We start from the raw sequence: 24,505 nt of genomic DNA, 5'->3' as shown, positions 1-24,505 counted from the left end.
GAATATTATATTTTTATTATTTTAGTTTTGCGTAATTAGTATTTATGTGAAAAGGTAATTACAACAAAAAGATGGAAGTCCTTATAACAGAAACATGAAAGTCGTTGTTCTAATAAAATAACAATATAAAAATATTTGAATGTTTTATTAAAATATTAAAATATAATATACTTTGAATTAATTAAAATATCTTAATATAAAAACCTATGGATATTTCATTAAAATATATATTTGAATACATGAACGAAAAATGTAATTAATTCTAACAATGTACACGAAAAAAGATTAATGGAAACAATATTATGAGAAATATTTCTCATTTTGTTACTATTCGGGTTTTCTGTTCTGAAAAATTTAATAATCGAGCATTTGATAAAGTAATTTCAAATCGATCTAACAAACCACTCAGATGGAAATAACGGGTCCACCAATGCTCTAGAGGCGATGTTATGAAGTAGGAAATGTTACTGGGAAAGTTTGTTTCAAGTCAGTTTCATTGAAACATAACGTAAAATAGTAGAGGCTTGAAGGAGTAGTTAATTGATTTTATCAAGCTTCCAAAGCTTTTGCGCTAGCTGACGTGCGAAACGGAAACGTTTATAAGCAATTAAATGAGTTCGTGAGATTGCAAGGCTTTAAATTAATTAATAAAACAAAACAAAAAAAAACAAAAAAATTGCGAACCTGAAATTGTGTTTGACAAACACAGAACATTCTAACTTTAGATTATTTTCTCCAATAGGCGATATGTGATTTAAATACACACACATATATATATGTACATTCTTGAATTCTTAACATGTAGTGTAATAATAATTAGTAAACTAGAAAAATAAAATTAGCCTTATTACTATCCTCATAACTTTACAATCATTAAAATGGGAACATGTATATCGATAAAAATATATTTAATATTTAATGTATAATAAGTCGTAGGTATACTTAATCCTGTAGATGGACATATTATCCAGTTCTCAATGTATAATTGACATTGATAAATGATACTTTATATCAGATTTCATGTTGCGTTTATTTATATCTGGGAAAACTCAATATATCGATTGTCGGTATTTCATAATCAACGTCAAGGCTGTTCTCCATTACACGATGAATGTATTATTTATGATTATAATATACATTCATATGATAATGTCGGCTTTTACAGTAAATGGTACTAATCATTAAATGCATTACAAATTTTTCTAGGATATTTGCTAAGATGATAAAGAACTCTATTCTCCTTTTCTTTTCTTTTCACATTTGTTCGAAGCATTCTTTTCCATTCTGCATAGTTGAACAGTTATAACGAGGAATTTTTCTTTTCGAGAGAAACTTCAAGAAGCTGCATAATGTTAAAATAAACGTGAAATAGATACACAGGCTTACGAAAATATTCGAGCGCTTGTAGATGGCTATATACTAATTTTTTGTTAAATATACATATGTTCACAATAAATATTTTATAATTTCTATATACATTGGTTCCAAATTTGACCAATATAATCATGACAGTCGTTTCACGATACAATGTACATCAAGTACTTATGTACCATACATTTTTCTTCATTAGAATAGAAAAGATATTTTTAATATATATATTCATAAAATTATTCACTGTAATACGTACACAATCACACATCAGTCGGTTATCAAAGATAAACATTTTCAATCGTAAGGATTATCCGATAAGATCATTAATCGCGACAATCTGCAACGATACGTGGTACATTATAACGAATCGGATCTCTTCGAATTTCGAGACCCAGTTTACGCAGATTATCCCGAAGGAATAGTCGATCCACACTCGGAGTTGAGCCCAAAATCGCTTGAAACGGAAACGAGGATTTACGTGAGTACACTTGATCGAATTTGCCCAGCATCTTCGGCTGCGCTTCCCCGAAACGTTATTTAACAGGTATCGCTTTCCTGAAACTCAGCCCACACCTCGATGCTTGCTTTCTCCCCAGTCATCCCCAGGATCAGGCCAAGCGACTTTTAGAGAACCAGCCAGAGTATCGATCCCTCTCCTCTGCTTCTCCTTGAGAAGTTTGACACCGTAAACCGGTTTAGCGAAAAATGGCTTAACTTCAGAGTAGATCAGTCCCATAACCTTTCCTCCAGGATCATTATACTATCTTAGGAAGAATTGATTGTGATTTACCGTGACCGGGGATTGCGCGTTCTTTGATCCCGTAATTGAGTCACCATCCGTGTCTGTTGTTCGGAAGAAAGAATGTCCGGTATGGTATTTCAAGCCGGAGAACTACTCGGTTCTAGAGGATTGGTGACGCTTAATAGCAGTAGCTTTTCAACGATGCTCTTGTTCTCGTTTGGTGGGATTCGAATGCACCCGGTAAAACGATAACATTGTAGAATCGATAGTATCGAATATACACTTTCGTTCATAAGTATTGGGATACAACTATTAGAGAATTATTAAGCCGCGTATATTCGTTACTATCGAATATAGATGTTTCTGTTCATAAGTATTAAAACATTTATAATAAAAAAAAAAAGAAACGAGATGTACTTGACAAATCATTAGAGAATGATTAAATTGCGTATATTCATTTGATAGCACACTTTTCGTATTTCTCGTATTTCCCTCGTTCTTTGCTCGATTTTTATGTGAAACACGATTTTCAAAGATTGAAGATAATTTCGATATTGCTCTCGATTCTTAAAATACTTTTATAGAAATTTTATTCCGAATAACTGTCACGAGAGAATTTGTGTTTCGGTTACGATTCCTATATATCGGATTTTATATTGCTGTTAGATTACATTTTCGAATGGATTTTTATACCGGGTTCAATAAACGAAATCCTATGTTCCGCTGAAACCTGTTCATTTATATATTTTTTATTGCTTTTTATTGTACAGTTCCTTTAAATATGTATAAATAATTTTCGCCAATAAATTTCGCCAAATAGTACATAAAAATTTTATAAACGAAGCACATGAAACAATCGTGAAATTTTTAAATATTAGGTATCTAACCAGAGGATAGTCAAAAACGTACCTTTAAATAATACATTTTGATTTAAATCGATATTTCGACTGATTCTGAAGATGTAGCACTATAAAGTACAATACGACTCTAAAACTATAGAACTATAAATGACAATCTGCAGCTGTTTGACCTACACTTTTTCCAGGAAATGCGTATGTTTAGTAGTAGTAATGGTAAGAAAAATGCAGACACTGTCACTGACCAACGCGCTGTTAAATCTGTGAGTGTGTGAGAGAGATAGCCATAAAGAGTTATTAAAAAATTCAGTTCTTTTCAAGCGACGCTATCTCAGCAACAGAAGGTTGTACCGAAATGAAACAGAAAGAATTTTGCAGAGGAAGGTTTGTTCTCTTCGAAAATTCTAACTAGATTTGAAGATGTTTATTGGTTTTGTAACAATAACTGTATAAACTTTTAGTACTTTTAGTAGGTGTCGCACGTGTCTTTAAGATTTATTGGAATAAATATATATATATTTTTTTTAACAATACCGTTTATAATAGTATTGTTAACAGTTCTTATATTAACGATGATGTATTTAAATTTTCAAAATTAACTTTATGAAATTATTCAAAGCTATATCTTACAAAAATATTGTTTACGCAAGAGTTTTGTGTGTGAACTGTCTTTATATATTAAAATTATCTTCTGGGTTAAATTTACCAATAAAGGCAATAACGCTCATAAAATAGAATCAAGTATCGTTTTTCTTATTTTTACGTGAAAATACACGTTTTAGAAAACGTTAGTTTAAGATTTTCTCAAAGCGATAGACCGAAAAATACGTTTCCGAAGTAGCGTCAGTTTCGTGGCAATGGTACGGTACGAACGACTGACAGAAAATCTACAATGTTTTTCAAGTTTCCTATCAAAGTTTGAACGAAGCATTCCGCTTTCGAAAACGGAGCGCAGTTTCTCTAGTCCTATCGAAAAGATAAATCGACCTTGCACCAGTGTAACAGGAAATGTTACGTTTCCTTGACATTTGATGGATACGAATGGCTGTAATTTCAATCTTGAACGCCGCTGCCATGGATGGTTATCCTGAAATTGTTCCATGAAATAAGAAATCTAGACACGATGAAATGTGATTCAGCATTCAACAATCTATTACGATCGATTCATGATTTTATATAATTGGAATGACTGTAAAGAATCGCATCCAATTTATAACGAAAAATTTAATATTCAATATATTAATCATTATATTAATTATTAATTCTCTTGTTTTTAAATGTACTCTATATATATATACTTTGTAGAATTAGTTATGCAAAAATAATTAATTATTCCCAATTTGAGCTGTAGATTCCTTTCCTTATAATATTCTATATTTAACGTTGTACAATCTGGAATTTGTAGGATGGACAGGTATTCAATGAATATCCAATTCATAAATTTTAGAGACGAAACTAATTTTGCAATTACCGGCTGCCTAATAAATGAAACATAACTACAATGAAAGTATTAATTGAAATCGATAGTGTCATAGCATAAACGAGGTCTCTATTAATATTTATTTCATTTTAATATATATATATATATATAATTATAGATAAATTATCAATTATAAATTAAATAATTTCAGTACATTTATATTTATAGTTTCTATTATAAATTTTAGTTATAATGTAGATTGATGATGATATAAAACATAAACGTTGGTTCCTGAAATTTCGAGTTTGTGATTTTTCATTAGAAGATTAACCAACAGGAAAATGCCGTCGAGAATGTTTCAAGAAATATTACTGTATATTATTCACGACATACAACAAGGGAAATAGCAGACAAAAAACTTTTTTTGAACAAAAGTAAGCCATTCTAGAATTATTCTTGCAGAGAAGAATTATTTTAAAAAGAAAAAGTAAGCTTGATTCAAATAGGAATTGTAAAAAGCAATGGATAAATGGATTCCGTATATTGTGAATATAGCCAGATGGCTATCCTAGATAGCTATCGCAAAGAAATATGTAAAAAGAATCCATTCTCAAAACGTATCTTTGTTTTTGATGAAAAGTTAGATTTTGCAGCAGTATTTATTAACGTACTATAAGAATATTGTTGCTGCTATTATGTAATAATTTCATAATATTGCTATGATAAATAATATGCTACGACTAATAATAATATTATAATATTTCCTAATATTAATATACGGTATTGAATAATACTAGCGTTTATTAATCGTAGTGTCTAGTTACAGCACTCTTGTTATCTGAATCTACTTATCTGAAGTTAATCTTCTATTGTTATAAAGGAAAAATCCATACGTAATGAGAAAAACCAATGAATTTCTATTATGGCGATGCTTGTTTTTCGATAGAACGTTTTCGATATGAACAGAGTTCTACCGTATAATAATAACTGAAAACCGTTTCACGCGCTTCAACAATGGTTCAATACAGGTGAACATGCAAAGTACATGCTGAAACCACCTAGTGATTGTTTAATGGTCATGTGCAGAATCTATCCGTTCCCGTTTACTAACCTGAGGCTACAATTACAGAAGAAACGTATTGTAGGCAAATGTACGGAATGTGTACGGAATTAATAAAGAAAAATAACCGTTAGTAAATAACGAGAAATGAATATTTTCACTACAACGTAAGATCTTATGTTTAAAAAGAAATGACCATATATAAGATGTTCAAATATTAGGATACGAATTTTTGTCATATCGTCATATTCCTCTGATTTTTATGAATGACCAATTTTTATTTTTTCAATTGATATATAAATCTGGTATTGTAAGATTAAGTAATTATCGAGAGAATTGTATCAAAGCGCAGAGAAATAATTTTGGTTAATCATCATACAATGATTGTAGATAGTACAATCCGAAACATCATGTTATCCAAAATAAGTACGAAAACATTATTTATTATTTACATGTCATATTTACAAAACTAACATACACGCGAAATTATTTTCTTTTTTAGTAATAGAAACGAATAATTTTCATAAAATTTTCTGTACTTAAACGTGTATATTTTTATATTAAAGCAATCAGATTTTTTGACATTTCCATAAACCGTATAAATCATCGCATTTGTTATTTACACTCTTTCCTTTGCATTCCACGTGAGTAAGTACGTAATTACGTGAAAATACTCGACCCCTAGAAAATTAATTACTACGTTCCCGCCTAATGGAATTCTAAATAATTTTGATTGATGAATGGTTCTGTGATGATGAATTTTCCTCTCGAATCAGGAACCGTGTCAATCCTTCAAGATGTTACGTAGGAGGTTAGAATCGTGCGGACGAAATTCCGAATATCGATTTGTAATTTGGCACACTGGTCTCAGTGACACGTGGATATTTCATCGATATCTCAGAGCTGGATATTAGCTCTGATTATGGCCAATTGTTCTTACCGTGAATGTATATTGGTTTATCCCTTCTTCATGTTTGCGTTCGTTCATGCTGAATTTGTCGAAATTACGAGTCGTGAAAGTTCACCAGACCTTTATTAAAACTACCGGGAATAGACGTTTGTATTCGTCTACGCCAAACTATTGTTATACTCTTTCTCGGCCCGGCAAATCGATAATCGTTCGCTTCATTGACTTCATTCGATGAGCACGTATGAAAAAGATAGGAAAAGGACGTTTACTCGTAATAAATATCGTGGATCCCAAATTTATCATCTCGCTCAATTGACTTTTACGAGCCAAGAAATGCTTCAACCTATCACGATTAATCTCGCGATTAATTAAGTACAAAAGATTCCTATAAATACAACGAATTAGAAACTAAATTATTGACGATAAGAGCTCTTGTCTCGTAATTACACGTATCTATATTGTCTCCGATTTAATGGTAAATCTGTAATATATTGATTTGTTATGTTCGCGGCTGCATTTCTAAATTATTGACAATGGCTATTCTCTTTTAAAAGTATTTACTTTAAAATAAGAATAAGAAAGAAATTCTTAAATACATTATTTATTTGTTAAGATTTTCATTTAAATATTTCCATAATATTGATATTTTCCCTTTGGAAGATTTCATTAATTAATCTTTAATTAGTATTTTTGTTGCGATGTATTTTATTAAGGAATGCAAAACGAAAGTTCAATTTGATTAGTTTTAAACCTCGTTTAAGATTGAAAATAGAATTAAAATGGTAGACAGAATGAAAGCAACGTGCGGATAAAATTGTTTAATAAAATCAAAAGATGAAGTTTCCTGTTGAATAATTTTAAATATTGACTTTGAGAACTTTAAGTACACTGTTTCCACTGAAATGGATTAAATATAAAGAGTCTTTTAGTGTGAAATGTTTTAGTTTTAGCAATATCCGCTCAATCTTCTGAGAATATTCAGCTTTAAAAGCACGTAAATGTAAGGCTGCGTCAAGAAGGAAGATTCATAAAGGATGTAAATTATAAAAGCGAGGAATTCGGTAAACTTATATACTTATATAACTTTGAAGAAATATAAATTAGTTTCTAACTGAATAATACACTCGAAGAAGATATTTTATACATGAAGTAAAGGGAAAGAATAAAATAAAATTGCGTTGTATTTAATCTTTAAACTTATCTAATATACAGGGTGGTTGGTAACTGGTGGTACAAGCGGAAAGGGGGTGATTCTACGCGAAAAAAGAAGTCGGAAATATGGAATAAAAATTTTCCGTTTGAGGCTTTGCCTTCGAGAAAATCGACTTTGAATTTTCGCTCGGTACGCGCGCGGTACGTTATAACGAATCTCACTGTAGATCGTTGTCTCGATGGAAATAGTTAAAAAAAAAAAAAAATTTTTATTCTATATTTCCGACTTCTTTTTTCGCGTAGAATCACCCCCTTTCCGCTTGTACCACCAGTTACCAACCACCCTGTATATGATTTTAAGAATATAGCAGAGTTATTATCTTGAAACATTTACTTTTGGTTAAATTACTGACAAGCATTAAACTTTTTTAAAAAAGAAATCAATTTACGAAAAGAGTTTTTCATATATCTACTTTATGTTCCTAAATATATTAATTCTATTAACTATTTACAATTTATATCTTGTCTTTCATTCAATCTCTCAATCTCTCATTTATATCTTATTTATTATACGTACATTTTTCTAACACATTCGTTTAAAATCACTTTTGTTTTTTTCGACGATATAACATGCCATAAGAAAAATTATCTTTCTCTATGGAGTAAATCATCGATCCCGCACGTCTGTTGTGGATATTGAAATATTTGTTAGCATTGCGGTTTCCTTCGTGTTTTCCATACTCTGTAGTCTTCCTCAAGGAGACCTAACTTTATGCGACAGTGAATCTCGCGATTCGATGCAGTACCGCGTAATTTACATTCTATAAAGTGTGAAATCCAATTTTACGAACCACGTCGTATGCGCTAGTCGCCTCCTTTGGTCGATATATCCGGCGAAAAATATATTTTCTAGAAGACTTTAAAGATGTAACGCGGTAGAAGCCGTAATCTCGGTTACTGCCGAGACGTCGCGACGCCAGCTCAATATCGAGTATACCTTAAAGATCATTACGTATCCGACGGCCATCGCGCCGGTGGTCAGGTATATTACCAGGCACGGAATTCGACGTATCGATTTGCAATTTAGCAAATTGATAACTGCACCAGATGGATAGCCCATTGACTCGATACAATAGAACCAATATCGATGTTAGCGAGAATGCATCACGATTTTGCCTGGTGAGGACGAATAGGAATTTCAAATTTTATCGCAGAACTTGAATTTTCCTGTCGCCGATTTTCCCTTCGAACTGTGCAAAATTGCTAGTTTTCTCGTTGAAATGTAACCTCGTCTTTTATCATTTTATCATTTAGATACGAAGCATGTTTTCTAAAAAAACCGATGAAACGTCACAATAATATTACAATTTTTAAAATTGTATTATTTTGTCTTTGCCATTTAAAAACCTTATTTAGTATTGTATATCGAGAAACAAACTTTATTTTTAATAGTATCAAGTGCATATATGTGTATACTGTTGTGTAATAACAGGAGAAACAATCGGATTATTTTCTCGTTCATTGTGTATTGTCACTGCTACTGAGATATTGAAACACACACACACACACACAAAAAAAAACTGTCGAATATATGTAAATTACGAGTGCAACAAGCTTGAATCCGGAAGCTCGAGTGGACAACTCTTCAATATTCCGATAACGAGTGATTTGAGCATTTGTATCACAGATAACTGAACATTTACAGTTCTCATTTACAATATACTAAATAGCTGGAGTCCTCTTTTATCAGAGATTTAAATTGCGAATTGTTGAAATACTTGGAAAATAAAGTGAAAGATTTTTTACGTAGGAATTTGTATACTTAACAATAGAACACAAAGTTTTAATATTTTATATATTTAGAACTTTTAGATATCAATAAGATATTAATTATTAGCAATGCGCACTCTTTTAATACCCAAATCATGTATTGTAAATTACAATAAATGATGTTATAAATATATATTACAAATAATATTTGACAAGACCAATAAATATAGATATACTTAATATATACTTATATGTATAATTCAGAATAGACGTTACCAACATGTTAAAATATTTCTAATTGAAAAGTTACTAATGCAAGTACAACTTATTCTATTATTAAACATTTATTATTATATATATTTTACTATTAAATCTTCAAATCTCTTTACCAAACTAAATTTGTTAAAAGTTATATGCGCTATGATGTATTTATAAAATAGTATACATATTTACAATTCCATTGTTCAATTAATTTTAAACAAGTAACTTTCATGCACATTGGTAAGTAGAAAGAAAGCGGTGATAGGTTGGAGATTCAGGAAAACCAGACAGCAGGAAGAACTTCTGAAGAATGGTCGTTTCCTTTTGGCCTTTTTCTTCTTCCTCGAAGACAAACAGCTTCAGTTTGTGTACGACAGCTACTGTATTCGTATTCCGTATCCTTCCACGCATAACACTTCCCTGTGTCTTTTCTGCATGAGGATTATCTCACGAGACGTTCTTTCATACAATTAAATAAGTTATGGCTTATTCGTCACATACGAGGCATTCCAATTTATTGTAGTTTTTGAAATTTTAACGCGACGACGTATTTATGGACGTATAGAAGTATATATGGAAGTAATTGATTATAGATTTCTGTTATTCTAATAAACTCGCTCTATTGTTTGCTTATTCTTCAGCGTAGAAACATTATTCTCGATGGATTCATTTATATTCCCATTCTCATGTGAAATAAAACACAGAACTGTATAGACATTTGTGAAGAATGTTATTTTCATTTTACACTGCAAACAATTCTGCAGTAATGAACACTTTATATTAGTTAAAAATATTTTTTTGTTTCCACTACACATAACAATATTCTGTGGTCTATATATTTTCACTGTTATGATTCCTATGCTGTCTACTTTTTATCATCATGAAGATAAAATTTTCAACTTTAATCTTGGCTATTGATTAAACTTTTATGATTTTTATCGTTGCACATTTAAAAAACCATATTTTCGTCACTTTATGATTAATTCTTAATTGTGCCAGAATTACCTAACCGTGAATTTCTATAATTTATCGAATAAAGCATTCATGATTAAATTGCGGATTTTTGTGCATTTATGAAAAGCTTGAAAATGTAGGAATGCACAAAATGCACGTAATATGTAGAAGCACATAAAATATTCAAAGTACTTTTTATAATATTTGCTAGGTAAAATATTTTTCAACTAAATATCCATTTCTTTAATTACATTCATAAAAATATAATTTTGCATAAATATCCGCAGTTTATTCATGATACTGACATAAGATTCCCATTATATTCCTTCCATTTCTACTCCAGCAGTCATCTCACGCATTTATGTACCACTTATACACTCCAAAACAGGAAAACAATTATCTTTGCGAGAAAATAAAACACTCTACACAGTCGTTCGTAGCATCAGTTAGGCCAAAGGCCAGAATGTCAGAGCAAGTACGCTGTAACTTTAACGCGAAGCATGATTCAAATATGTGGCCTATAAATTCATTCGCGTTTTCCCTTTTCCGCATTCCCTCCGGTTTGATCTATACACCAAACTGTTCTTTTAAATCTTCCCTTCTGGCCCGTTCCTCGCCCATTCATCTCTTCCTCATACGCCGTGATTTCTTTATCCTTCGCGAGTAGTTTACTGCAAATTGAAATGGATTATTCAGACAGCCGGTTTTCATTTCGTACTCTATATTTCTCGAACCCTATTCCTTTCTTTTTCTCTCTCCCTCTTCTGACAGCTTACAAAGTAAAGAGCGATATCGTTGTTTGGAAAAAGGATTTCAGATGGAAGTAATGGTAATCCCGAAGATTCCCTTTCAAATGTGGCTAAAGTTCAGCAAGAATCAGCAACGGCTTATCGGGGTTATGACACACCGGAACCCTGTTACCAACTCTATCTCTCCCCTTCGCAACTTTTCTTTATCATGTGAATGTGAAATCACTCCCTATCCTGTATACATGTACCTGCTTTTCTACGCAGTAACCGTGCTATAGATTTCTAGAGATGTCTTCGCTAACTCTAACTATATATATTTATTTATAAAATTTATTTACAAAGAAGGATGAAGTAAAAAATGGCCAATTTTCGCGTAGCTCAGCCACCAAAAATATTTGCAGAACGTTATTCTATGGGTTCCAAAGAATTATGTAAGCACAATTTTCTATTGTGATTGGTGAGTTGATGTGTTTGGAAAGTTGTAAAAAAGGTAATTAAAGTATGAAGTGAACAGAGCGAAAAATTGGTGATCGTCAACTTCGAGTCATCATAACTTTGTAACAAATGAACCTATAGAATGACGTCCTATAAATATTTGTGGTATCTGAGTCTACACAAAAATTGGCCGTTTTCTACCTTCTTGCTTTATATTTTGTTAGAAGACAATTAAGAATTATGCACCAGTTTTAATCTACCATAAGAGTAATATTTAAAATAAATTCGATTTTGCATATTAATGGAATAAATATGTTAAAAATTTGTTACGCGGGTACGATATATGTAATTAAAATTAAAATGCTGTCCCACAGAATCTACTTAATTAAAGCGTTCTATCTACTACTTTTTTAATTTTCCAAGATGAAGTGCTGCGTGCCTCCGAATCACTAATTATCATTCTATAGATTTCTCACTCGCACTTTTTCCATCACACGCAATTTAAGTGCCTCAAGAAAGCTATGAAGGTCGTATTATGCCACAGCCGAATAGCATTATCTCAACTAGACAATCTTTATAAATATGACGTTGCTAAACAGTACGATAATTCTTTAGCCCTTTGATCATCACTCGAAGTTTGTCTTCACTACAAATAATTATCTTATAGCACTAAGAAAATGCGAAAATCAAACCCGTACGAAGAACGGTACTTTTAACTCTCTCTCTCTTTTCGCAATTACTTTAATCACTTCTACTTTTAACTTTAGATGTGGAAAATTATTAGAGTTTTGTCTTAATTCCTTTATTCTAGAGAGATGCTTTGACAACTCTCTCGTAGCAACACAATTGAATTTACGATGTAAAAACAACATCGTAGCCCGCTCTTAACGATTCGTTTGCGCCGCTCGAGGATCCACTTTGATGCGACGAATCGCTTGTCTCAGTTCCAGAAGTAGCACCGTGAGTCATTTTATCAAAAGTTTAATACAAACGGTAACTTTCTTCGTTATTCTCTTCCTTCCGTCAACATTATTCTCGTATAATGAGGGCCGAGGAGTATAATTTTACGGCGAACACACTCTTATCGCTTACATTCCATTCGTGATGAATTGAAACGAAGACAAACATTGCCACAATTTATGGCAAGTGCAGCGTAATTCGTTCTATGAGTGATGGGATTATTTTATTGTAACGTATGATCGAAATGTGAAATAGGAAACGATCATTGTGCAACATATGCAACAATATATTACTCGTTATTGTAATTTGATACTGTTATGCATTGATGCATACTGGCTTACGAAAGTATTCGAACATACCATACTATTAGTCACATACCCATATTATACCCACTATACCATAGAAAATTTTCACGTCCATATTGCATGTGTTATACGAAAGATTTTGATATTTCACTAACACTGTATAGCGTGATACGATTATCATAACTATATTGGTCAAATGTGAAACCGATCTGAAAATCAATTTACATTTGATAATAATTACTGTACTGTAGATTGGTATCTTAGAAAGGAGTCTTTTTTATTGCATTGTTTGTAAAAATGTGGGCTGCTTGTTTAATTACATCATCGATTAACATATTTTTTATTGCTTAACATTTAGTTTTATATTATTATACAAGTTATTGTATATGACTACTGATATATGAAAAATCAATTTTTTTCTCTGCACAAATTATATTGTGAACAGAAAGCATAGATTACTTCGAATAAGTTTTGGAGACCATAAGACAATACCATTCCCAGCTTCATAGAACAAGTAGCTTCTCCTTCAAATTTAAGCCAAGGCATTGCGTTTTCTTTGAAAGAATGAGAATGCTGCTTCCATTGACAGAATCAGAAATAGCAAATCGTTTGAAAGCAATAAATCAGACTGTTGATGGCAAAATGTCGAACCGCAGTATCGATTCGCGCATTGCTACGAATTACAGGCACAGGTGCACATTCTTCGCAGAAAGCTTGAGATACACGCTATTAAGCAAGTTATGTAATTAGGTTAATAGGATTTGCCAGAATTACTAGTAAGATTAGTCTTTATATAGACGGAAAGCCTCCGAATGTTACTTCTGTGCTTCAGTGAGCTACTTGTTTTCTCAGGCAGAAGTCCAAATTCATTTCAATCTAAGGGAATAGGAAACGACTATAGCGATTCCTCTAACAGAGTTATATGTACTTTACACTTACGGTAAAGAATACGAGTGCTTGGTAATTAATGTCACAATAATATTTCATTAATGTTTGATAAATGTAGTAAGCTCGTCTGACTATGACTGGTATCATTTCAATGTAATACTTTGAATTAAATAAAGGAATAAATTTTAAGAATTGCCACGCAATATATTCTGACGTTTCAAAGGGAAATGTGGAATATCACTATAACAAGATCAGATTTTTTAATTTTCATTTATTAATGTTGTTTTAAGATGAAAGATCGTCAACGAGTGTAAATAACAGATTTTAAAATAAACATTTTTTATAGTTAGAATAACTTTCGTTTAATTTACTCACGATCAACATAATTCGCAATTATAATTTCCATATCTCTGCAATAAAAGCACAACGATCCTGATACATAAACATATTTATCAAATGAAATTCATAACTACGATTTCTTAACCTTCTGTTCATTAACATCGAAATTATTTTAAAAATGAAATTCTATATGTATATAGCTTTGGAATAACATCGTTATTGTGGTACACCGGTTCATAAATATAAGTCCCTAATTATTATTTAACGACCTCTGTTTGATAGTTGACCAAGATATTAGAGGCTGGCTACGAAAGTTATTAATAATGGCTCGATGGGCACGCTAGTGGAATTTAATTACGAATAACTTATTCGAAGTTCGTGTTCTTCTATCGGTTCTTTCCTTTTTCGTTTTCCTTCGTTATAGGTATTTTTCCATTGATACTTTTTTTTTTTGGTGATTCGTTCGTGCAGATCTCGCGTTACATATTCATGCATATCTTAATAATACAACTGTACCTGTACTCACGGTCGTGCAATAACCAACGACTTTACATCGGAAGACTGGCTCATGCTTGGAACTCGGATCTCCGGTAGTAAAATACGCGGCTTAATTGCTTAATTTCTCACAAGTAAGCCCTCGCTCAGCGTCAAAGAACAAAGGCGAGCACCCGTTACTTTGGCCTTCTTACTTTTACGCGCTATCAACGTTGCTCGTCGCGTGACACTTTAATTATGCTGTCGTGTAAATCCAACTAAAACTAACTTCCACGCTGAAAATTCGATTCGATTGGTAATTAACGTGCACCATGCTAGGGCATTTTCTATACTTGTAGCTTATTCTATTGGATTGCTTGTTTCTGAGTTGGTTTGTCTAAGATATTAAATTCTTTTCAAAACTGGTCTCTTAATTTTAAAGGAAACAGTGACATAAAAGTAGCATTCAAAAGGTAAATCCATTTTATACAACGGTCTCTCGGCAATCACAAAGCCGATACTAAACGATTGAAATTGAGATATTTATGAAATTACTTTTAATTTTATAAAATGTATTTTATTGAGCGCGATTGTTAGAGTGTAGATGTTTGTGTCTTTAAAACGTATCGAAGTATGAAAATAGAATATGCGACATATGAAAATTTAATAAGCGAATGAGAATAAGTACATGTATTGAAAATATGATATTACTTGGTTATTGTGATTATAATGTGAATTACAATAAATTATAAACATTTTTCTATACTGGCAGTGATTGATTGATGATCTTCATGAAATAAAATTAATTTATAGTTCGACATATGTTCGTAGTGGCACATGACATGTGATAGGAGCATATTTAAATTTACTTCATTATTCAACTTCCGTTATTATTGATCACCTCACGTAACATTGTTTTAAAATTGAATATTTTCTTCGAAATAATGTTTCATTTGTACAAAATTCTCTTTCTAATATTTCCATTTACTTATCATTAGTAAATAATAATTACTTGGTAATGTGTGTATATAGCCGTATGCACTTTATAAATTTGTTCGATGGTCGAGTATATAATATTAGACTTTACAAAGTATAAATATCACGTCTGTATATGAACTATGCAATACAATTTTGTAATCTTCAAAAAGTTGTGCGACATATGCAAAATAATCGATATATGGTTAGAAAGTTTTAGAAAATATCTTATTATCAATTTTCAATAAAAATATACAGAAGTAATAATAACCGATGCAATGTCAATGAGTAAAACATTCTTTTTCGTGTTGTTAGCAAATTACATAATAAAATTAAACATTCGATTTTCACATTAGTTCATAATTTGATTAAGTTTGACAAATAAGCGAAATCATAGTTTGTATTACTAAACATAAAACAAAGCCTTAGATTACATATTGTTGTTGAATACAATTCTTTATATTATCCAAATTGCACGAAACATGTACATATTTCATTGAAGTAATAATTCAATAGGGAAATGAGTGGATATGTTTGGTCACATAATGAAATACAAATGATAGTGCTTTGGATACAGTTAGCCATAGACAGTATACGAAGAACCCATTTCCCAAGTCTAGATACTTTCCAATCTTTGTTAAGTGTCTACGTATAGTATTACCATAATGCAGATGGAATTCAGTCTTTCTGCTATTTCTGAGATTAAATTGCTTCTACTTCGATTGGAATTCGTAATGTCTTATCGTGAAATTCTATTGCTCCACCTAATCACTTTCTGTCAATTCAAACACTTTTTGCGATCGTGTTGACATTTCCTTCAGTTTACACAATACTATACGATCTTAATTTATAAGGAACGCGGTATTATAAATGGATCCTATGTCGCAGCATTATAAATAGTACTATAAATGAATACTGATTCAATTCGGTTCGTTCTATGTTATAGAAATGTCAATTATGAAACTTTCATGTTTACTTAAAAGTAAAGGACAATCGGAGATATACTGGAAATTTTGAATGCATCGAATAGACACACACAGCTTTTTCTGCAGCAGAATTTTCTGATTAACATTAGTGCAGCAAACACAAAGAGTTTATATTATACGATGAAAAAAAATATCATGGAGTTTGGAATGGAAAAATTAACTTTGTACTTTCTGACTGATTTTGATGCAATAATTAATAAAAAATTTCGTTTTTATAATTCGCATTGTACTCATGCTATGAAAGATTTTGTCATATATATCATGATTTTGAGAATAGTTTCGCTGATAGTAATAGCAATGATAAAATGACATTTAAGCTACTGCAAATATGTCATATATGCAAAGTATCTGCAGGGGGCAATTAACAACATTATATTATCTCTCAAATGTTATTCCATTTACGGCATTGAATGTTACCAAACTTCGTCTCTATTCCATGTTCATTATGTCAATCAAAAGGAATTGTTCGCAATAGCAAATGAAACATGTCACTTTACTTATAATTATAATATTTTGAATAAATTTATTTCAATTACTTTATCATTGTATAAATCTAATGTAAATGCCGTATCCCTTCACAAAATTTTGTTTCTGATATTATAAAAAATCTGTATTTAAATATTCTTTGCATAAATAAAACACTGACACCAGTTAATACATAAACATAATATTTAAATACTTAAATATTCGATGCATTCACTGTTAAATAAAACATGACACTTTTTCCTATCTTCTTTTATTTTTTAACGCCATGCTTTTATGCTAGGATTATTCATCGTTATATCTTATTATCGAATCATATTTCAATTAACTTCAATTTATTCTTCACGAAATCCGTCACTCTTTCTGATCAAGGATGGGGTATTAATAGAGTTCGACGATTTATGGTATTAGTTTATAAACAATTTACGATCTAGGATTTATAGGCCCTTCACGTTTTTATGCCGTTTTGGAGAGTTCAACTTCCCGCTCGTTCACGTTGTTTTAGTTTATTTCCTTTCGCGATAGTTCTATCAGAACATATGCGTGAATTTCTCTCTCTCCTCTCTCTCTCTCTTCGTGATCCGCCGATTGCACACGAAATAAAAATAAAGTGCAGTTTGTTTTTTCTATGTTGTTACTGATTGATTGACGTGTAATTTTTTTTTTATCCTTCTGCGTGTATTCTCTTACCAAAAAGCTAATTGCATTTCCCTTTAAAGTAAAAGGACTAGTCTTTCAACTTCAATGATAAGACATTTTTTGATGTCTCATTGTTAATACATTAAAGTCGATTTGTTATCAAGTTGCGTTAATTCTGTCGTTTGAGGCAAATGGCATTTCTATTTAAGCAGAAAATTAATTGAATTTTTTTCAGCACGACTTTTCATAATTACGTATCCCATTCGTGAGGATTCTGTTAATGAAAATTTGGTTTGTATGTTTAATTTTTCTCTTCTAGCACATCTTGATTGTCCTTATCGCGAAACATAGACACTATCGATGGTTAACGGATATTAAAGTCTACACTGCACAGAAGTTAACGCTTCAGTTTTCCAATTACGCTTCAATTTTCCAGTTATACAATGTTGGTATATGTTGTGAAATAGGATAGCCTTCTAGATACACATTGTTGCAGAATGGGTTTGCACAGAAAATGATTCAGACAATATAGAGTATGCTAATTTTGGAATAATGTCTTGCATCCGTGATCCTTTTCATTCCTCTTTCTTTCTATCCTTCGGTTTATTTTCGGTGAAAATGGATTTTTAGATAAATAAATAGTAATCTTCCAATTTTACATTAAACTTTTCTTTGTATTGATAATTTTTACTAAAGTATGAGTCTTTCGAACTTATAGTATAAATTTAAATTTATTATACTTATATAAATTTCTCTTATATTTGTAGATTTCTTTTTTCTTACAAACATTGTATTGGATTTTGTTTCCTTCTGAATGAACAGTACAAAACTGCGTATACATAAGCACACTGCACATGCAAACACGTTATATTTTAAAATTATTTTATACCGTGTTTTCGTTTCACAATAATAAATTAACTTGATGCACGCATAATGCCTACTCTGTATACACTCAATTAAACTGAATAATTGCACTAAAATTGATTAATTGTGTCATTATATGTTTACGAGATCTCTAAGTTATTCTGTAAATTAAATAAATACGTATAAATTGGGCTAGAGAATAATAAGTGAAAAGAAAGAAAAAGCTCAATAAAATTCACAAATTAATGGAATAATTTATATATTAATTAAGTTATGATTTTGATATTATAATGGTGCGTCAAACACCTTAAAATTTAAACAAATGCCTGGAACTTAGTACGTTTTTCACCGGCATAACGATTAACAAGCGTCTGTACTTCTCGACGGGGAAACATAATTGTTCCAATATATAGTGTAGAAGGCAGCTATTAGTCTGATATATATCTGCATGTATTAAAGTACATGAAGTAATTGATGTGACTTCTGGTGTATAGCATTCACTTTGATACTCTATATAATTCATTGAATGAAATAGTCCTCGGAAGATGTATTAACTTCGTTCGATATACTTATTGTTACGTCGTCATTGACGCAACACCGGGTATGAAGTTTTGATTATGCCACGGTAAAGCTCCACATTATTTTATTAAAGTCATTTTCAGTGACACTGAATTTGTTACGAAATAGATTTCCTGTTAGCAGTGATTTGACACAGTTTATTATAATATAGTGAAACAATAACTTTCTCTGTCGAATCTAATCTCATTCTTCTTCTTCTTTATATCACAATCTTTATCTATTTTCATGTTTGCAATATATTGATTATACATAAAAAGTCAGATGATCGAATTATATTAATATAATTGTATTGACTGTATATTTATTGAATTTTTCATGAAATAGAATTTTTATCATTCATAGCTTTCATTCTAAGAAATTTCAGATTCTAAGAATTTTATATTTCGTACAGAATTTATCTTACAAGGAGATAGCAAGAACTGCGAAATCTGGAATGACTTGGCTGCATGTATATTCGATGCTTCAGGTTGATAGTAAAACAACCCCAAAAGGATTGAGTGTATGGTCCTTTGTTCTCGAAGAATTAATCGAGAAATTATGTTCTCGGTGTAGCAACTTCTTATGTTTTAAACGTTCTTATTACAAAAAATTGTAAATAAATTAAAAATTGTAAAAATATGAAGGAGCACTATAATAAATAAAAATAATGAAAAATTTATCAAAAAAATTGTAAAAATTTAATATTAAGAAGGAACATGACATTAGTATTAAAAGAATTTGTAAAGTATAAGATTAAAAAAAAAGAAGCAAGCAAAGAAAACAAAGGGTCGTGCCGTCAAATCCTTTTGTTTTGCCATCAACCTAAGGCATTTAATTTCGCAGTTCTTGCTATTTCCTTATTAGAAGAATCACTGAATCACTGAATGTAAATCACTGAATTTATCGTCAGATGACGTATTTAATACACAAATACGAATATGTGCATTCGACGTAGAAGGAGTCTAATGTTGAAAAATGAATTTTCTTAACATTCATAATGTAATTCCTATACGACTGATTTACTGTATTTTGAAAATTAGCTTAAGTGTTACACATGATAGAACGAGGCTATACGAGATTTCCTACATGTTTTCTGTAGCTCATAACTATATTTTGTATTTTCTATCGATATTAATTGCTATTACATCCAACGATCTCCAACAGGAATAAACAAGACAAAACACTACTAACAAGTTAATAACTTCATTGGTAGACGAAGTACGAACTTCTACAATGGCGTGATTTCCCCTTTCTCTCGAAGATAAATTGGTTACGCGTCAATAAAAATTTTTAATTGAGTCTAGACACGATCGTAAATTGATTCCGGCCTAATAAAGAGATATGCTTGCACGCCTCTGGGGTTTCTCGGGGGAAAAGGTAATTTTATCTACACGGCCCATTCACGTTCGTTACCGAATTGTATTAATTGAACACAGAAAGTTCGTTGAAATAAATTCAAAATAATCAGAAGGCTTTCATTTCTCGTGCAACAGTAGCGAGAGATCGTAAACATTGCCAAAAAGGAAATTATGTAAGTTTCCAGAGAATCATTTCTTTTACGTTATTTAGTAGTTCACGGTTACGTTTCACTTCAGAGAAACAGCTCTCTTAGTTTGACTAATGTTTTCTACCTGAAAGAACCAGTTCTTTCAGACAGCTTTACGTTCGCAATTTAAGTTTCTTATTTCTAAATGCCCCGATATCGTCCGGTTTTTCGCTACATTTTCACTTTAATTTCTCGTTACGTTTGCCTGTATTTAAACTTTGCACTTTAATCCTATAGATGTGTATTGATTTGGCCATAATTTCCGATATTATTCGAGTGTTGTATTTTAACAACATTGTGATTCTATCTTAGAGTAAGTTAATCAGAGATATTCTTGAATTTTATTGAAAGAGTGTAGAAAAATATAGTCTGACATTAAAATGGAATGTCATTTTTTAAATTTACTTTTCATTTATTAAATAAATCTCTTCTAAAACTTATAAAACTCTACCTATAATTTCAAATTACAATTTGTTATAGCGGTTAATACCATAGTGGATATAAAGAATAATTAAAAACAAAAAATAAAAAGAAAGCTAGTTGCTTTGTACTGATCTTCACGTAACTCGTTTCGATTTCCCTTGTATTGAAAATTTCTGTCGAGTTTCATATTTTCTAAATTTCATTCATTTATTTAATCCCAAGATAGAAGCTTTCATACCAAAATCTGCCTACGCTGAATGTATGCGTGATTCACTTCAATTTTCCTTATGATGACATTTTTTGTCAAGCTTTGTTTTCTAAAATTTCAGCCAATTATTACCAGATCCTAATACGGAAGCTTTTGTACGAGAATCTGTTCACGTAGGATGCGAACGTAACTCGTTTCGATCTTCCTTGTGTTGAAAGTTTCTACCGGGTTCTGGTTTTTGAAATTCCAGTCAATTATTACTTGATCCTAATACGGAAGCTTTCATACGGGAATCTGTTCACGTAGAATGCCAACGTAATTCGCTCCGATCTTTCTTGCGATGAAATTTTCTGTTGGGCTCTATTTTTAAAAATTTCAGTCAATTATTATTTAATTATAAGACCGAAGAGTTCGTACAGGAATCTGTCCACGTAGGAAGCACACGTAGCCTGTTTCGATCTTCCTTGTGATGAAATTTTCTGTCGGGATTTGTTTTTTGAAATTTCAGCCAATTATTGCTTGATACAGGAGCTTTCATAGGAAAATCTGTTCACGTAGGATGCGAAAGTAACTCGATTTTCTTTCTGACGAAAATTTTGTGGCGGGTAATATCGGTGAAAAACCTTTCTTAATCCTATTCCATGGCGGTTCTGTCCGACATAAAAGGAGGAAACTGTAATGTTCCATCGAAGCGGGCGCAGAAACCCATTCTCCGCAATCGGTGAGCAAATGTCCCTTCGGTAGATTACGATTACTATCGACATCTAATAAAGACGGCCTCGAATTCCGTAAATGCACTAGATTTTCTTCAGAATCGAATACTTCCGGTGAGATATGTTTGCACCCAACATTTCTTTCGTTGCCTCGATACTTTATCTCAACGAAGTTACGTGGTGTAAGTCAAAACACGGCTCCCGTGTACAATTCCCGGCAGCGATTTCTCAACTCTCGAAAACCGAGTTTCAAATACTTTTACGAAGACGAATGAGTTGGCGTGTCGTTTCGAAAAAGCCCCGTCGCTTTCAGCTGTAGAAAAGCGCGCCAACGAAAACTGATTGAACCTTTAAAAATTACAGACCCCTATGAGATACGTCGCTCCATACGGGTATATCATACCGAAAGCTATATGAATATTCGTTCTCCCCTTATTTATTATGCGATAACGATTTTTTTAAATCAAAATGATTCGATCATTATTAATTTTATTAAATATTAAATTTATTAATTTCGTCTGACATGATATGAAATTCGCGAATCTATTACGCTAACAACTGGATAGAACATCGTCGTTCTCTTCATTTTGTCTATTATCTCATCAAGACTTTTTTAACGATGTTTAAATTTATTTAATTTGATTTGAAATAAAATCAAGAAATTATAATATGTTACGTCGTGTGATTTGTCGTATGATGTTGTAGTAATTTGTATATTTCAAGAAATTATATAAGTAAATTGCACCAAAGCTACGTGAGATGTTACGTTCTCTTTTTTTTTATTATTTACTTAATTTTTTTTAACACGATTTGAAGTAGAGCAAAGAAGTTATGTATTACCAAGGATTTGTACATCTAAACGATTAAGTATCTTTAATTGATTTGAAATGATAGAGAAAAGTTATGTATTAATAAGAATTCGTATATTTTAAGAAATTGCACTGTTTCTGTTTTTATTTTTGAACGCTTGAAAATATTAATTCTGTCGTTTGTTTTCTTTACGTACTTGTAAAAACTGCAATGATATTAAAAAAAAATCAATATGGAAAAAATATGAAAGAACATGTACAGATCCGGTGATACGCGATGAATTGCAATGGAATGCGAAATGCGTTGATTATTCGCAGCAATATCAAACTTGACGTAATTGATCACTTTCAAGTCTTTTATATTTAAAGTTTCAAACGTAACTTTGTTTCGGCCCGATTTTTTACTCGGTTATACGGAGGATATTCGATTTCTAGATCACAACTGGCAAATAAATTTTCTGGAGATTGAATCAGCAACATTGGCGGATGAGGTCAGCGGCAAACGTAAAAGAACCATTCATTTCCCGCTCTGATCTTTTAATAATCAGATAGCTAACACGAACTTACGTATTTATTATCCATTGAAATTTAAATATTCGTAATTAATAATCAAATTAAATTAAAGATTTTACATTCTAGGATATTTAATTTAAAAAATTGCAATTGCTTTCGTTTAATTGTTCTTTCACTTTTTAAAGATTATTTAAAAAGGTAGTGTAAAAGAGGTCCAAAATTGTTGCGTCTCAAGTAGTAAATCCTCCTTTTAAATTATCATTGATATGGTACCAGCGCGCTTCCTTAAAATGAAACAAGGGATGAAAAATATCGCAATGGATCACTGCGTATCTCATTCGCACGGTGATTTCTTACCGATCACAAAAACGGCGAGGACGACAAAAAGGGACGCGAAAAGGGGAGGTCGCGCTTCTCGATATCTTGTGGCACTTCTCATCGTGTTTCCGTGTTTCCAATTTGTTTTTTCTTTTTGTTATATTATACACTCATACGCTCACGGTTCACTGCTCCGTGTTCATATTAGCACATCCTCTATCTACTCGTTGTCACACTTATTCCAAAGATCCATTCACCAGACACTTCACCAAAATGACAAAATCCCTTGTGTTCGTTCGTTCATTCGTTTCGAAACATCCACTGGTAACAGAGAGAAACTTTCTGATTTTTAAATTAAACACCAAGCGAGCGAGTCTTCTAATTAAAAAAAAAGAAAACGAACGAAACAAAAGCGAAGGGTTGACTCGGTGAGACGAGAGTTCGATTCGTCGATCTCTGGTCGGCGATGGCGCGCTGCGCGTCTCGGGACGGCGTAACGCGAAGAGCTCTTCCGGTCGACGTACAAGCGGCTACTGAGGCTCCCGCCGCAAGCACGGAAAGCTTCCAGTGCGTCGACTCGGTCATGCAACCCGAAAGCTCGTTTCTCTCTCCTTCGTCCCCTCCTCGGCCTCTATTCGTTTCACCCCCTCGGCCATTTTAGCGTCGTCGTCGCGATCAGCCGCGCCAGTGCAGGCTGCGCGCGCGAGAGAGCTTTCACGTCCTAAAGCTGGATAGAAACCCCAGGGAAGGGGTGATTGATTGGCGATGAAACTTCGCGACTGATTGAATCTTTTTTACGTTTCAATATCGATATCCCTGAGTG

The 24,505-nt window shown here is 31.9% G+C and overlaps 1 protein-coding gene across 2 annotated transcripts in view; it reads right to left on the bottom strand.

Annotated features, from left to right (window-relative positions):
* Positions 1-24,238, bottom strand: part of LOC117204960 — a 60,226-nt gene extending 35,988 nt beyond the window's left edge. The window contains exon 1 of one of the 2 annotated variants that reach the window (XM_033442913.1): positions 23,722-24,238. In XM_033442913.1, the coding sequence (XP_033298804.1) occupies positions 23,722-23,803 (82 nt within the window). In that variant the 5' untranslated portion in view covers positions 23,804-24,238. The remainder of the gene's footprint in view (positions 1-23,721) is intronic. The other variant, XM_033442914.1, reaches the window with a different exon arrangement.
* Positions 24,239-24,505: the final 267 nt, after the last annotated feature.

Source organism: Bombus bifarius, unplaced genomic scaffold (assembly GCF_011952205.1).
Source record: "Bombus bifarius isolate JDL3187 unplaced genomic scaffold, Bbif_JDL3187 scf7180000007984, whole genome shotgun sequence".
Classification (NCBI taxonomy): Eukaryota; Metazoa; Arthropoda; class Insecta; order Hymenoptera; family Apidae; genus Bombus; species Bombus bifarius.
Note: the sequence above shows the minus strand (reverse complement) of the source record. Positions and strands in the feature narration are given on the sequence as shown.